Source organism: Marmota marmota, unplaced genomic scaffold (assembly GCF_001458135.2).
Source record: "Marmota marmota marmota unplaced genomic scaffold, marMar, whole genome shotgun sequence".
NCBI classification, from domain to species: Eukaryota; Metazoa; Chordata; class Mammalia; order Rodentia; family Sciuridae; genus Marmota; species Marmota marmota.
The window spans coordinates 39,344,624-39,361,440 of record NW_026000082.1 but is presented as its reverse complement, the minus strand read 5'-3'; the positions used below and the strand labels follow the sequence as shown (position 1 = coordinate 39,361,440).

General features: G+C 34.9%; 1 protein-coding gene across 32 annotated transcripts in view; it reads right to left on the bottom strand.

The window, feature by feature from the left end:
* Window positions 1-16,817, bottom strand: part of Eif4g3 (eukaryotic translation initiation factor 4 gamma 3) — a 292,326-nt gene that overhangs the window by 115,090 nt on the left and 160,419 nt on the right. For 19 of the 32 annotated variants that reach the window (XM_048816163.1, XM_048816167.1, XM_048816137.1 and 16 more), the window contains 5 exons: window positions 11,839-11,859; window positions 10,654-10,833; window positions 9,984-10,098; window positions 2,770-2,867; window positions 743-865 (listed from right to left, as the gene is read on the bottom strand). In XM_048816163.1, the coding sequence (XP_048672120.1) occupies window positions 743-865; window positions 2,770-2,867; window positions 9,984-10,098; window positions 10,654-10,833; window positions 11,839-11,859 (537 nt within the window). The remainder of the gene's footprint in view (window positions 1-742; window positions 866-2,769; window positions 2,868-9,983; window positions 10,099-10,653; window positions 10,834-11,838; window positions 11,860-16,817) is intronic. The other 13 variants (XM_048816154.1, XM_048816139.1, XM_048816146.1 and 10 more) reach the window with 1 other exon arrangement.

Below are 16,817 nucleotides of genomic sequence, written 5' to 3'. Positions count from 1 at the left end.
ACTCTGAATCATTTATCACAATTTAAGGTGACACACTAATGAAATTAAAAACTTTCTCAGATTTGGGGAATTCCATTCTGTATTGCAAATTTACAGCTTACTAAATTCCAACTCCTCCTACAATGTCTTGATTTCTAAAAATAAGAAAGCAAATTCTTAGGAGACCAACATAACCACATTCACCAAGATTGTGCCTGACAGAATTTACAAATAACCCTTGTAAATAATTAAAGACAACACTTTCCATTCGAGAAGCTGATTTATGTATTCTTCAAAGGTGAGAAGTACATCTGTTATACATCCAAATATGCTCTGAATGACACAGGCAAACTTTCGTTTGTAAGCAACACTGGTAAAAATGTTTAAATTCTCAACCTTAATGTTACATAGTGCAACATTTAATTCCTCAGGTTCCATACTGAAAACATAAAATACTCATTTAATGATGAGATTTCCATAGGAATGCAGCTCCTTTTGGTATCATAGTTCATTAGGAATAGTGGCAGCAGCTGTGCTCTGAATGTGAAGACAATACATAGAAATATTACCAATAAAAATCTGGAGTTGTAACAATTTGCAAAGAGAAATAATATGTCTATTTAAATACCATTTAGATATTCGAGGCTATGAGACAACTGATGGAAATGGAAAGCACAGAAAGTAGCTATAGATAAAAGAAGAGTTCAGTAGCATTTAGTGAACAAATCAACACCATTGTCCATCATGGCTCGCTCTGCCTTACCTGAGGAGGAGTGGGTGTGGAAGTGGGTCTCCCTATAGGTGGAGTAGGATTTCTGCTTCCACCTCCAGACATAATCTCTTCAGTTATGTCTTTACCTCCCTGGTTTGGATCTCGAATTCTTATCTACAAGAGTAATAAAATGGCAAAGGAAGAGATGGGTGTCTACATAGCAGATTTACAGGCATATGAGTTAAAGGTATAAACTGAAAAACCTATCAACCATCAAGTTCATAATCACCACATCTGAAATTACTTCAATCACAGAAACATATAGGGCTATTCAAAGAAATTTAGACCATTACCTCTGAGGAGAACTAATGAAAATAATAAGCCATAATGGAACCTACTTGGCTGAATTTCTAGATCAAAACTGCAAAATATTTACACTTGTTTAACAAAACAGTCATATTAATTTTATTTACAGAGTTCACAAAAACAGTTTTCACATTTAGAAGTTACTAGGCAAAATAAAGTTTTACATAACCTAAATGATTCTCTAACACATCCTGCAATATAGGAATAGAAATTTACCCAATACTTTGTAAGTAAGCTCACTGAAGTATTATTTTTCCCAGAGAAGATACCAAAATGTCAAAAAGGCAAATCAAGAACAGAATAGTTAAAAAAACTGTCCTACATCTTTGCAATTAAATATCAGTAAAAAAGAACCTACCATACTGATATGGAATAATCATCAAGATGTACTTTTTAAAAAAAAAAAATGCTAATCACAGAACAGTGAGTGGTCTCATTTTAATTTTTTAAGGCCCCTATGCTTATAGATGTCAGTGGAGAAGGTGCTTTATCGAAGTCAGAACAGGTCCTGACAATCCATCCTGATATGAAGGGCCTCCTCTGCTGTTCGTGACCTGTATAGCTTAATTCAGGTAAAGTTTCTTGGATGATTTCTCAGAATTCACTAACAAAATCATCTGAATATGAAATTTAGAGGGGAGTGAGTGACTCTTCAATTGAAATTTATACATCAGCTAATTTTTCAGGTATAGAAACTTGTTTCTACTATAGTTTTAAGTATTGCTTCATTTATTCTAGTTTATTTAACAATAACATCTATTATTACTGATTTCCATTTTAATTATCACTTTTATTCATTTTTCTGCATTATGAAATTATTGTTTTAAGTCCAAATTGTAGCATGCTGATTCATCATTTCCAAAGCATAGTTTCTTGACTCTACAAGAAACTGTACAAACTGTACAATTTCTTGTAGAGTCAAGAAACTACACTGGTGTGTCCTGTTTATAATGACATGAACACGCACAAGTAATTTGGTCCTAAAAATAAAATATCACATTTTAAACCTCATTCAGTTTTATTAGAGTGCTTCAAAAGTATTGCTGTAACATTATTTCCATCTACTTTATTCTGTATGAATATGGGAGTGTCTTGATTATAAACGTCATCCATTTTATAAAAGATCACAAGCCTCTCTTTTACAAAAATATTCTGCAATTTGAATTTTATGTTTCTATATTCTATACTTAAATCTCTCGGGCATAACTTATTAGACAAAGTCTCAGTCTTTTGTTTTTAAAATTTAGAAAACATCTAAATGCTGATTTGTTCTTTTAAATCTATTTCACAAAAAGGATGTTTTTGTTGTTGTTTTTAATATTTTGGCTCCTTTTATTTTTTCTATTAGTTAGCAGGGAGCTAATTAGGATTGGTGGTAAAAGATGGTCAGTATATAAGAACTGAGCTAATATTCCTCCCACTGAATGAGACCTTGGCACACTAAATCATCAGTTCTAAGGCTGTCATATAGCCCAGTGAATGGTGAAAGCTGATATCAAGCAAACGCTAAGTACAACCTCTCAATAACATGCCAATAAAAATCCTCCAGGTAGAATTAAATGGTGAGGCTATCAGGGAAGAATTTTAAAAAAACAAACAACAACAACAAAAGAACACTTATGTAAACTGAGATGAATAAGAATTTAGTAAAATTATTTGATAAGTGAATAATGTGCCTTTTTTAAATAAAAAAATTAATAAAGATATCTTACAGTTTTTTTCTCTCTCTTGGCTGGAGGGGGCTGTTGCTGTGTAGGCACTATGATAGGTGCTGACTGATAGATTGGCTGACTTGGATAAAAAGGCGTTCCTAAAAAATTGAAAAAAATAAAAGGAAGCATTCAGTTATTTTGTCAAACACATTGTAAGACCATCAATGACACTGTGTCACTAGAGAATCCCTTTTAAAAAGTAAACAAACATTATCTCCTCAACATTCTGAGTAATTTCTTCCCACAAGCTCTCCTCCAGTTACTAAAGTGGTCAAGAAATTACTCCAAAAATAGGCAACTTCTTGAACATTCATAAACATCTAATATGAAAACAACTACACACAGAACTCCCCTGTGGATTGACAGCAGGGTTATCTTTCTAAAACATAAACTGAGCTATAGTACTGCTTTTAAAACATCATATTCTGCCAGTCCACTACCTGCAACAGTGACTCTTAAATAAAAGTGAGTCTGTGTGGGGGCTTGCTAGGGGAAAAAGGGGAGTATCCTAATCATCCTGGAGAGAAGAGGATGGTGAGATTCTTACTGATGGAGCACCAGGCCACAGGGAGCCATGATTAAAACCTGGGAAATGTCCTAAAGTTTGTGGGGAGGGGAATGAACAAGTGGCCTAAAGACAGTGGCCAAACTCCACGTTCTCACTTATGGAACCTGCTGCCTTAGTTCTAACGTATTCCTACTACATCCTTGGAGTACACCAATCTCAACCAAATTGAACAAAATCAATCTCCTTCACTTTGTTCATGCCTTTGACTATACTGCCCATGTACCTTCCATCCCTGGTACTCCCAATGAACCTTTTCACATTCAAAACTTAAATGATGTAATTACTATCAAACTAAGTGCTTAGGAGTGAGGAGAAACTGCATTTTTGAAAGTAGAGTATGAAGATATGATGAAGAGATGGATGCTGGTGTGAGACGAAGACGACTTAGGAAAAACTATGAAAGTGTTTTGCCTAAGCAAGTGAAAGAACAGAGACATTATTTATGGAAATGAGGAAAAATAAGGGAAATAAATCAAGAGTTCAATTTTGAGCAAGTTTGAGATGTTTATTAAACCTTCAAATGAAAATACCAAATAAGCAAAAAAAGACACAAATCTACAGTCATAGGACAGGTATGACCTAGGATATACCCTTTTAATAATTGCTAGAATACAGATAACATAAACCACAAGATTAGATAGTTTATGAAATTAGTATACTTTTTTTTTTTTTTAACAGCAGCAGCAGGAGCAGCCAAAAGATGAAATCTTTGTTAGGGGAGAAAACAAGGAGGAAAATCAGCAAAGGAAATGGAAAGGCAGTGGTTGAAATGAAGAAAACCATACAAGAATGAAGAAGTGTACAACTGTGTCAAAAGGTCCTGAAAGTGCAACTCAAGATTTGTTAAAAGTAGAAATCACTGGTTATCCCTAAAAAGGTGTTTGGGTAGATAGGTGACAGGGTAGAGGTAGGCTGATGTGGACAGAGTCAATAAGTAAAAATGACAAAAGAAAATGAAGTCAGTGAGGATAGATAACTGTTTTTCTTGAAAGCTTTCTTGTGGAAGGTAAATGGTGAAAAGGGGCTATTGCTAAAGAACAATAAGGCATCCAAAAGAAACAAATTTAATATTGGCATAAAAAACATATCATCTGTTAACGGGTGACAATGTGGGGAAAAGAGGAATAGCATAGTGACAGCTTTAAGTGGGTATAGGATGGAATCTAACATGTGCATAAAAGGATGGGTCTACTGTAGGAGCAAGGATATGAAAAAGAAAATAAATGTGCATGAAGGTTCAGGTAAAGGTACAGAAAAAAATCTGTGTTAGTAACAAACAATACTGTTGGCCTTATTATCACTGTCATTTATATGATCAACATCCTCACCACCATCATAATATCTTGAAGTGAAAATTTCTTGCAAGCAGTAAGATTTGCAGTATCAAGACCTTAAAGATATGAATCAGGTTTAGAGAATCGTATTTAGAAAAGAGGTAGGTATAGGGCAAGACTAGAGTTTCAGTTAAGTTCAATGCAAACTTACAAAGAAAAACAACAAAAAACCCCAAATAGACATCTTCTACCAGCAAGTAAATTATACTCACAGTAGAGCTTTAATAATTTTATAGTCCCCTATTACATCATTAGCTACGAAACTCAGAAAACTAACCCCTAAAATTGGTTTCAAATGCAGCTAGACAAGCAACATAATCTGCTCACCTTCCCATATTTTTCAAGCTAAGTAAAATAAGATGTCAAAGGTGAACTCTCTTTAAAATAAATAAATAAACAAACAAACAGACAGATATAGCATTCTTCTAATGAAGCATTTTTGAGTCAACACAATTGGCAAGAAGGCTAGTATATCACATGCCTAATGAACAGCTGCAGAATAAATCTGACAGAAATGGGTGTTTTTTCAATACAGTGTGGTTAAACTCAATCAAGTAAAAGATGAAGTCTTTTTCTCAAATGTGGGCACCAGCAGAAGAAATCTACCCTAACAAACAACAGGAACATTGAAATATACTTTTTGTTCTATTAAAAATGTGACAGGTACAAAGCCTGGATTTGATCCCCAGTTACACTAAAACACACACACACACACACACACACACACACACACAGAATAATTTTTGCATACCATTTACCAGATAATAAAGTTATTTATTATCTCTGTTTCTCCGGTTTCCTATGCATGGAATGAAGTAGGTTTGATTAGATCAGTCTTTCAACTATAGTCTGAGGGCCAAACCCATCCTACCACCATTTATTTCTGAATAAAGCTGAATTGGGGCCAAGCATGGTGGCACATGCATATAATAATTCCACAGGCTTGGGAGGCTGAAGCAGGAGAATTGTGAGTTCAAAGCCAGCCTCAGACACACGGCAAGATGCTGTCTTTAAATTTAAAAAGTGCAATGTGGCTCCAGTGGTTAAGTGCCCCTGGGCTCAAGGTTCAATCCCTGGAACCAAAAAAAAAAACAAAAACAAAAAAAAAACAAACCCATGTATTGAAAGACATTCCTACATAGCAGTTTACCTACTGTGAATGGTTTTTTTTGTTTTTGTTTTCTTTATTTTGTGTGGTGCTAAGGCATGAAAAACCCAGGGCCTTATGCATGCTAGGCAAGTGCTCTAACACTAAGCTACATTCCCACCCCTTTTCATTTTACTTTGAGACAGAATAACACTAAGTAATCCAGGTTACTTGATCTTGCAATCCTTACGCTTCAGGGCTCCCAAATAGCTGGTACAGGCAGGCACTACCAAAGCACCTGGCAGCTAAGGCTGCTTTTACATTATAAAGACAGAGTTTGAATAGTTGCAATAGGTACCATACAGCCTGCAAAGCCTGAGATATTTAATATCGGGTCCCTTACAGAAAATCTGCTGACCTACATCAGTGGCTCATAAACCCCAACTTATCTAAAAGGTATAAATGATGTGTGGCAAAATTTATATAATAATAACCATGGGAATTTTACTCAGCAATAAAAGAGAATAAAATCATGGCATTTGCAGGTAAATGGATGGCACTGCAGAAGATAATACTAAGCAAAGTTAGTCAATCCCAAAAAAACAAATGCCGAATGTTTAATCTGATATAAGGAGGTTGACTCATAGTGGGATAGGGAAGGGGAACATGGGAGGAATTGATGAATTCTGGATAGGGCAGAGGTGTGAGCGGGAAAGGAAAGGGGCAGGGGATTAGTAAGGATGGTGAAATGTGACAGACACCATCATCCAAAGTACATACGTGAAGACATGAATTGGTGTCAACATACTTTATATACAACCAAAGATGTGAAAATTCTGCTATATACATGTAATAAGAATTGTAATGCATTCTGCTGTCATTTATTTAAAAAAAAATACAAAAATAATAACCATGAAATACACATAAATATTCTTATAGGTTTTCCAACTTCAATTTTTATAAAGAACTATGCCTATTTTTAAATTATTTTAGTCCACCAGTCCTGGTGGCAAATACCTGTAATCCCAACTATTCAATGGTTCCACAAAAAGCATTACTTAAGGCCCAAAAATGCCATACAGGTCAGCAGTGTGGCTTGGCTAAGATCAGGTATTCATGCTAATCTAGGGAGATTGCAAGTTCAAGCTTAAGCAGGCAACTAAACCAGATATCGTCTCAAAATGAAAAATGAAAAAGTGGCTGGGTATGTATTTCTGTGGTAGAACTGCTTGCCTAGTACTGCAACCTCAGATACTGCAAAAAAAAGAAAAAAATTTTAGTACTACTCTTTTGTTGTTAAAATAGCTTTCTTATATTAAAATACTAACAGTAAATGGCAATTTTCTGTAAAGATCTTATTGACAAAAATAAAAATGTAAAAGTCCTTTGTGTCTCCTCATTTATTTCATTTTTTATTCATTATACATGCCTATGGTATTAAAAGGTCTAGAACTACTAGTGTAACCAATGGTTAGGTTTCTTCTCATTGGTAAAACGAAAGCATAAATATGAAACAAATGTATGGTAAGACCTAGAAAGACAGGGAAATATCTTTTTCTTTTGTTAATATTTTCTTTTTAGTAGTCATTGGACATACATATAAAATTTATGTGGTATGGAGAATCAAACACAGTGCCTCACACATGCTAGGCAAGTGCTCCACCAATGACCTACAACCCTAGCCCAAGGGAAATATTTTAACATCTGCATTCCATAAAAAACCTATTCACGATGTTTTACACATTATAGGCCTTCTAAAAACATCTGGAACTTTGAATTTTCTACAGAAATGAAGATGAACATAGTGGTTCAATGGCTAGGTTGACACAAAAACCCCAAAAGAGTTCAGGAAAAGATGGCAGAGAGGAGGAAATCATATAAAACTAGAAGAAAGTGAAATATACTGGTCTGAAGCAAGAGTGAATAGGAACTGTAACTATGCTTAATTCTCGATCTCCCCCCCCCCTTTTTTTTGTTCCCCCTTTACCAACATTATTGCAATGACTACCTATTAACCATCCCACCCTCTTTTGCCCATGAATCTAAATTTGCCATCTTTGGGCCAAAATCCCATAGGATTGACCTAAAAATAATGTCATGTCTCCATTAGGTATTTGTATGACACAAGAGGCCTCAAAGTGTTTAAGAAACACCAACAAGAAAAAAACTGAAAAGTTTATATCGAGTAAATACTATGATTAGTTCATTTTCTTCAAAACTATACAAACACTCCAGGAATTATAATGATCTAGGAGAACTTCTGGATCATGATTAAAGAGATTGATGAAGACAAAAATACTTGAGAATCATTATTCAAGAGTTCAACTACATATGGAAATAAAACGGTAGCATGCTAGAGTGGAATATAAAGCTAAAAATGGAAAGGAAGGGGCTGGGGATAGAGCTCAGTTAGTGGTATGCTTGCCTCACATGCACAAGGCCCTGGGTTCAATCCCCAGCACTAACCCCCCCACCNGCACCACATAAATATAAAAAAAAGATATTGTGCCCACTTAAATCGAAAAAATAAGTATTAAAAGAAAGAAGCTCATCTTACAATTTTTTCTATTTTAAAAATAATAAAAAAGATAGCCAATGTTATACTTACAAATTACTTTCATTTAAATTTTCAGAATAAGGATCAATACACTGTATGAAAACAGTGACTTACAGCTCAATTCAAGGGATACATTAGGAATACTTGAACAGTACCAGCAATATTTTATCTCAAAAACTGGAATAGGTGCCAGTGGCACATGCGTGTAATCCCAGTGGCTCAGGAGGATGAGACAGGAAGGAGGATCACAAGTTCAAAGCCAGCCTCAGCAACATTAAGGCGCTAAGCAACTCAGTGAGACCCTGTCTCCCCAGGTACTGCCTTGCCCCCCCAAACCAACTGGGTATTGGATGTGTTATTTTTACCTTAAAATTTATATACATGGGGCTGGAGATGTATCTCAGAGGAAAACACTTACTTTTAGCATATGCAAGGCTCTGGGTTTGATCCCCAGCAAAAAACAAAAACCCCAAAAAACAAACAAAAAACTCACATATTTGAAATAGATGCTGTTCTGAAAATATCAAATAAACATATATTTGAGGCATTTAATGAGGTTTAACATACATATTTGAAATGGCAATTTCAAAAGGCAATATTAATTAATTAAATTTTAATTAAATGTTAATTAATTAAATTAATTATTTAAATTAAATTAATTAAATAATTAAAGTCAGGTATACATGGTTGCTTTGCTGATTTCACCTCAAAACTAAAAAAAAAAAAAAACTTCCCTGGGATATTCTAATACAAATCAATTTTATGTAAAGGTTCTTAACTAAGCTATTAAATCTCAATGTAAGGAAACTGGCTAATGGACAGATTACTATATTAGGCCAGTTAAAATTTTAAGGTCTGCTTTGCTGGTATTGGGAGTTGGGGGGAGACCAATGCTTATTTAATTTTTAAGCTTAATTTTTCTAATATCCACTGATTATATCCCTTATAATACTGTAGAATTAAATTAAGTGTCAAATACAATAAAAATTTATTGGAAATATAAGTACTTCTTAATACATCTTGGTTCAGTATTGGCTTAAATGTCATATATAAGTTTGGCATTAAAAACACCTTTAATTTCTCAAAGCATTTTTATTTGAATGCTTTTACTCAAACCTTCCCATGGCACAGATTATATCACAATTTTGCAGGTAAAGAGTCATAAGTTCACTGAGTTATCCTCAGTCCTCCCACATACACTCTCCAAGTGCCTACTAATCACTGTTTCAGGAACTGGGGATATAGCAGTAAATAAAACAAACTAAAATCCCTGCCTTTGTGGATATTACATCCCAGTGGGAAAGACAGACATTACTAAAGTCTCTCAGATACAGGGTGGAGGTAAATACCTGAAGAAAAATAAATCAAAGGGAAATAAGTATATTTATGCCATCATAGCAGATATCACGACTGACACATGGGCTCATTCAACCAGAACTACCAACTCGTTCAGAAGGTGTCATGAACTAAATATACTCCTATAATACTCTTTCCTTGTAAGCCACTCTCTTTAAAAAAAAAAAAAAAAGTAGCTTTCAAGACAGAAGTTTGCAAGATTTTATTTCCAAATCCTTCCCACAAGTAAGCTTCAATGCCTAAACTAACATTTGAAATAACAAATTGAATACAACAAACTAGCAGAAGTTGTTTGATTTTTTTCCTACTTACCATAAGCATTAGGGAAGTCCCCAGGTCCTGGTCCAGGATAAAAAGGACCCGGTCCCGGTGGCTGAACTGGATATTGTTGTGGAGGCCCAACATAAGAGGGGCCACTATGACGGTACTAGAAGAGAAAAAGTATAGACGTTTATACATAATATGAAGGTAGCTTACTATGGAAAAACCAAGTAATATGTGTGTGTGTGTGTGTGTGTGTGTGATCATTTAAATGAGGCGAAGATATGGGTGGTTATACATAATCAAAATGTTTGCTTCCCATCCAGATGCAAGCAAAATGAAGGTAAAACTTACAGCAAATCAACACAGGCAACCATCAGCTCACTACAAAATGACTTCTGGCTGTTAACTTTTAGTGCCAGTAAATGACATCACAAGAACAAAATAACTAAAGGTAAGACCTATATGTCTCCATCATCTTAGGAATTTTTGAGTAAATACACACATATACACACAAATTTTTTTGGTAAGAAGATATTCAATTATCTTATTGTAATTTTATGGGAAATGACCAAATGGCTAGATCTTCATAACCAATGAGAAAATTTACACATTACCAAAAAATCAATGATATCAACCACCCTCCCTGCTAGCCTCTGATGAGAATCTGGGTTAATTCCCACTTTATCGATGGCCTAGCTGGGCCTGAGCGATACTTTACCTGTGGTATGCAGTACTGAGGACCCTGGGGTACTGGGTACGGCATAGGCAGATGGTTAACCATCATGATGTGCTGATTGGTCTGGTACACTGCAGTGGGTGTCTGTGCACCAGGACGAATGGAAGGACTGCTGTTTGGGATGGTGGCTCGAGGAGGCTGAATTTGAGGCCTCTGGAAAAACTGGGAGGGGGAGAAAGAATTTTTTTTAATTAAGGGGAATATATATGTTTTACTATCTTGAGTTTTCTCCTTTTTCCACTAATAATAATCTGATGGACTCCAATTCGAAATATAATATACATGAAAAGAGAATAAACTGCCTAATGAATGGGTTCACAAAACATACTTCATATATTAAGTAAAGTTTTGATCAGTGTCTTCACATTTGAAAACAATGGGGTAATCTCAACTTTAAAGCCTCAGCTGTTTTAAAATGAATGTCCTGGACCATATTATTAATTTTTAAATGCAATATAAAAACATAATGTAATTTTAAAATAAATATATTCAAAGAGTATCTGATGTTTCTCTAAAACTTTTCTGATGTATAACTGTTGCTCTTTCATAATAGGTGGTTCATAATCAACTCGTTAAAAATTAAAAGTAGTTCCCCCAAAAATTACCACCCAAGTTTTATAAAATGTTTTAAGAAGTCTCTCTGAATAATAAAGTTTTTCTCAAGTGTTCTCCCTCTTGTATTTGGAATCAAATTGAGGCCCTCATACAAGGTAGGCAAGTGCTCTAACTCAGAGCTGCATTCCCAGCCCTGAACGTAAAAATTTCATCCCAGTTCATTCAAGGAAAATTAAAATGATCTATATGTTGTCACATGCCGAACTAAGCGTTCTTTTTGAAAAAGGTGACAAAATGCCATCCTAACCTGAACTCAATTTTGCTTTCTAGAACAGTTTGCAATCAAAGTAGAAAATCTAAACAGGCCTGGAATGGTCTAGAATGAGCAGAACTCCAATCTCTCAAACAGCAACCACTACCTATAGTTATTTATGGTTCTCACTGCAAGCCTAAAAGCTATGAAACTGTAGACCAATAGCATATTTCCAACATGAATGTATTTATTTATCAGCAAACAACCAATCTCATAATAATAATAATAATAATAATAATAATAATAATAATAATAGGACAGAGAAATAAAGAGGCCATGCAGAACCAGTAGTTTGTTACCTGAATGGGTCTGAATCCTCCCTTCAATTATGAAGCAAGAAAGCAGCAGGAAACAGAAAGAAAGCCAATGGAAAAGCTTACAGATCAGTAGGAAGGGGTAGACACAGCATGCAGCTCAAAAAAATCTTTCTATTTAGTAATCATAGGAGAAGAAAGAAGTCTAGAAAAATTGAAATGACAATTCTCCACTTGAGAATTCAAACACATGTGGAATCAAAGCTTCAATCACATTTAATTGAAAATAAGTAAATCCAGTAACAACAACAACAAAAAATTAAAGTTTTATCATCTTAAAAAACGATTGTTGCTTGGTAGCACAAGAACAGTTGGAACTACTGATTCCTATTTAGGCTAACAGATGGCCATTATATGATTTGGCCATTATTATTATATTTAGCTTTACTATGATTTACTCTCCATCTTAAATAGAGATAAGATTTAACAATAAAAGTGTCATTTGGTATTTAGGAGTCTGTAAATGTCCTAAGAAATAACTAAAAATTTCAATTTATGTCAGACTCTGCATGATAGAAACTTGCTCTTTTCAACTAATCAATCAGACATCTAATAGGCCAGATCTAAAACGGAGAGCTATAAAAATAATTTTTAAATGCTGTCTAGAGCCAAGATCCCCTGAATTGTTTCATAATTCCAGACATGAGTGTTATAACTGGTTCAAATAAAGCCAAACTTTGACATCTGGTCCCACTCAGGACTTATTCTGTTGTATTCTTAAGCATTGAGATACTCCAAAAGTATAAGCAACTGGTCATCTTGTGCTGAGGTGGGAAAATTGTAATCTAGTGCCCAAGGCTCATCCCCATTCAACCTTCATACCTCCAGGCAAATAAAGCCCCTAAGAGGTTAAGTCAGAAAAGCAAAAGAAAGATAAACAGGAGAATGAAGTGAATGGGGGAACCCAATGGGAAAGGCCACAAAGCAGCTGATAGAGATGCAAAGAAAGCACAAGAGGCAGAGTTGATATCCCAGGAACCTGGGACAGGCCCAAACTATAGAACCAACTCCTAGTTATCTCCACTGACACACTGCAGTGACAGGCACAACAATTTTTGTTGTCTTCAAACAGGAACACTGAAGGAGTAAACTTCCCATTGCTGGATTGCACTTTCAAAAACTACATAGCAGATGCAATCTATTATACATGAATGTAAGTGAGTTGTTAACACTTTTCCCAGATGAACTTAAGCATTTTGATAACACAGCTAATATATCAGGACCATAAAAATGTTACAGGCTTCAAGGAGAGGAAAGTCATCCATCTGCTCAAATTATTGATTATTACTAGACATCAAGGACAGTGGATAAAAAGATTCATACTGAGATCCTTTTCCATCAACTCTTAGGGGACCGCCAAAACAAGAAAACAATCAAAAAGGTGATAGTCTACTTTGGTTATATTACCACCAAATTTTGTTAAGGCACTCACATAATTGCCTAAAAAGACATGGCACTTTGGGGTGACAAAGGAGAAGGGAAGAAACTTACACATTCACTTACATAGAGTAAGAAAAATAGATATGGGCAAAATTTTCCCATAATTTTAACATTTAGGGAAGACTTTTCTTAAAAACTACTACTTTCATATTATTCTAATGGAATTCGTAAGTAGAATAACCTAGGTTACATCTTATTCAGGGGGAGTTTAGAGTAGTATTTCCTTCAGTGACTGAAACAAAAAGTATTTCTAATGATACTCCTAATATTAACATACAGATAAGCCACCAAAACACAAAATTTGTAGTTATACTGACATACAATAATGTTCATACACTAAGATTTCAGCTTTGAAGCTAGGCAGACATGTATATAGGCTCTTTAAATAACAACAGTGACACTTTATATGGTACTTACTACCTACCAGGCAACATCCCAAGCAACATCCTCAGGGCAAATCTCAAAGGCAAGCACTATTATTAACACCCCATTAGATATGTGGAAATTGAGGGATATAGAGATTAAATTACTTGCTGAAAGTCAATTCCCATCTACAGTTTAAACAGTCATGTTCCAGGTATGTACTTTAGGTTGCCCATGCTAGGGAAGTGCTCCCTCACTGAGCTATACCTCTAGCCTCTAAGTGTGTACTTTTAACTATTATACAAGCTACCTTCTCATGACCTTGAACAACAACATATTTCAAACAAGTGTGGTCATCAGTATCCGAATTGCATTTCACTATGAAATAGAGCTGTGAGATTTTAATATGTATAAGTCTAGAAAAGCTGTACCAGCTAGAAATTCAAAGAAATTTAAAAAAAAAAAAAAAAAAAAGAGGATTCTTATTTCTGTGCCTCAAGTGTGGAATAGGGAGAGGGAGCACGGGAGGAATAGAGAAACTCTAGATAGGGCAGAGGGGTTGGAGAGGAAGGGAGGGAGCGTGGGGTTAGAAATGACGGTGGAATGTGATGGTCATTATTATTCCGAAGTACATGTATGAAGACACGAATTGGTGTGAATATACTTTGTATACAACCAGAGAGATGAAAAATTGTGCTCTATATGTGTAATAAGAATTGTAATGCATTCTGCTGTCATATATAAATTTTAAAAAATAGAGTAAGTTAACATGGAGCTTCATTTTTCCTCCTAAAAATGAAACTGAAAACACATACATATCAGCAGAGATTTTAATATGTATAGGTCTAGAAAAGCTGTATCAGCTAGAAATTCAAAGAAATTAAAAAAAAAAAGTGGATTCTTATTTCTGTGCCTCTTTCTAACTATCCAATGACAAATGAAGAATTAGATTTAGTAGTAGGACAAAAAAAATCAGATTCTCAGATGGATGGGCATTGCCAATAAACCACAGGTTATTAAAAAGAATATATATTAGAAGGGATTTTCCCCAACTGCTTACAATCCTTCTGAATTCCTTTTCTTCTTGGAGGAGTGAAGAATCATTTTAAGAGTCAAACACTCCTAGTTGGAAGGACAGCATATGACATTTAGTATTATCATCTACCTAAAGCTACAAAGTCTTTTCACAACATGCCATTGGCAACCCAAGTCACAGCTCTATTTCACAGTGAAATGCTTTCTTTCTACTGGCTCCAAACTTTTCAGTCTGTATCATCTGCCCAGTCACTCCATGTGTATCCCTAAAACCACACTGAAGTCAGATCTTTCTCCATAATTGACACATCTCCACATTACCTCAAGACTGTCACCACTGTAGACATTCACTCTACTATTTTTTTCCCAAGCCAATCACCACCTCCTTCTCACCACCTGTCAACATGGACTCTGAACTTCCTGGTCAGCTTGCTCTGTTCTCTTAATTTGGTCCCATTAATCAAAAGTCTCACAAAATAGACAACCAAACATAATATTCAGGAGAGGTCTGCCTCTCTCAAAATATATCTGCTAGACTGGAGACAAAGCTCAGTTGAGGAGCACTTTTCTAGCATAAGAGACCTTTGATTCGGTCCCTAAAACCAAAAATAGACAAGAGAAATGGAGAGGAGGTGATGGAAGGGGGATAAGAGGGGGAAGAGAAACTATTTGTTGCTGAGTGGGCAACATTTTCTCAAAGTACTACCACATGTGATTCATTAATGAAACTAAGAATCACAGAAACTCTTTTGTCAATTACATTTTGCCACTGACTAGTACTGAATTAGAATAATTTAAAACCCTTAAATCTTCTTTATAAATAATTTGTCAATAAGCTATGCTCTTCACTTCTGTGCTCTTTGTTTGGTTTTGAAGCTCATATAGGGATTCTTGCTATTTGTTCCTTTGAAGCATTTATCTGGCAAATTTAACCAATCAGTTCAGATTGTACAGATTTTTTTAGATAACAACTTGATCATGCAATACCAAACTACATGACCATTAGAACAGAGAAGAGAGAACCATGCACAAGAAAAGAATCATCTGTTCAAGTACTTAAGTTCCTTGTCTTTTAATGGTTTACCATTTTGCCAGAGTAGAATGGCAGAGCAGAATAACAATACTCATTTGATATATAATTGGGGGCAGATCCAAAGAGCTAGGATACACTTAAAAAAGAGGCTGAAAGTGGAATATTCATGATTTGTTTATTTTTCCAGAAACATTCCAAAAGCCAGCGAAAATAATGTTTCCTCTTGTACAATTCTTCTAGAGATGCAATAATTTACCACACTAGCCAAAGCTTCCTGGCCAATAACAATAGTATAAATGTTTTTAGAAGTTGCTAATAATTATGATGCATTATTTTGCATGACATTGCTCACTGAAAGCATCAAAAACAAACACATCTCTAACAAATTATATAATCAGAAATTCTTTGAAAATCTCTACTCATTTTTAGCATCTAGAAAAATCCCATTCAATCACAATAATTCTTCCCACATGAGGAGGGGAAATCTGAGTACTTATTATTTTGGAAAGCAATAAACATACCAAAACTATGTTTCCTGACATCCCTATCTTTATGCAGTAATATAAGTCAGGGTACTGGAAGGATAAGCAGTAAGATCTTCAATTAAGACTTTTTTTTTTTTGGTGAATATATTTTCAAAGTCTAAAATGCTGTTGAAGGACAGGCTAAGATTCTCTGACAAGTTACAAAAGGACAAGCAGTAAAAAGTCCACATAGTGGGATATCACCCAGGTATCAACCTGATTCATAATCTACTAAGAAAGTTCAGTCTAAATTTTTTTTTTTGTATTTCCCTGTCTAACATGTGGTCAATATTATATAATTTAGGTTTCACCAAGAATCAGAAGATGAAACGCCAAGAGTGGAGCTCTCCAATACGGTAGTCACTAGCCATATTTCATGAAATAAAATTTAAAATTCAGGTTTTTATCTGCATTACCCACACTTCCAGTGCTCAATAATCACATGTGGCCAATAGCTATAGTACGAACAGTGCAGATTCAGAACATTTCCATCATCAAAGAAAACTGTACTATACAATGCTGCCCTGGAATATTAGGTCAGATAAGGAAAAACTAAGAATTCTATCAAG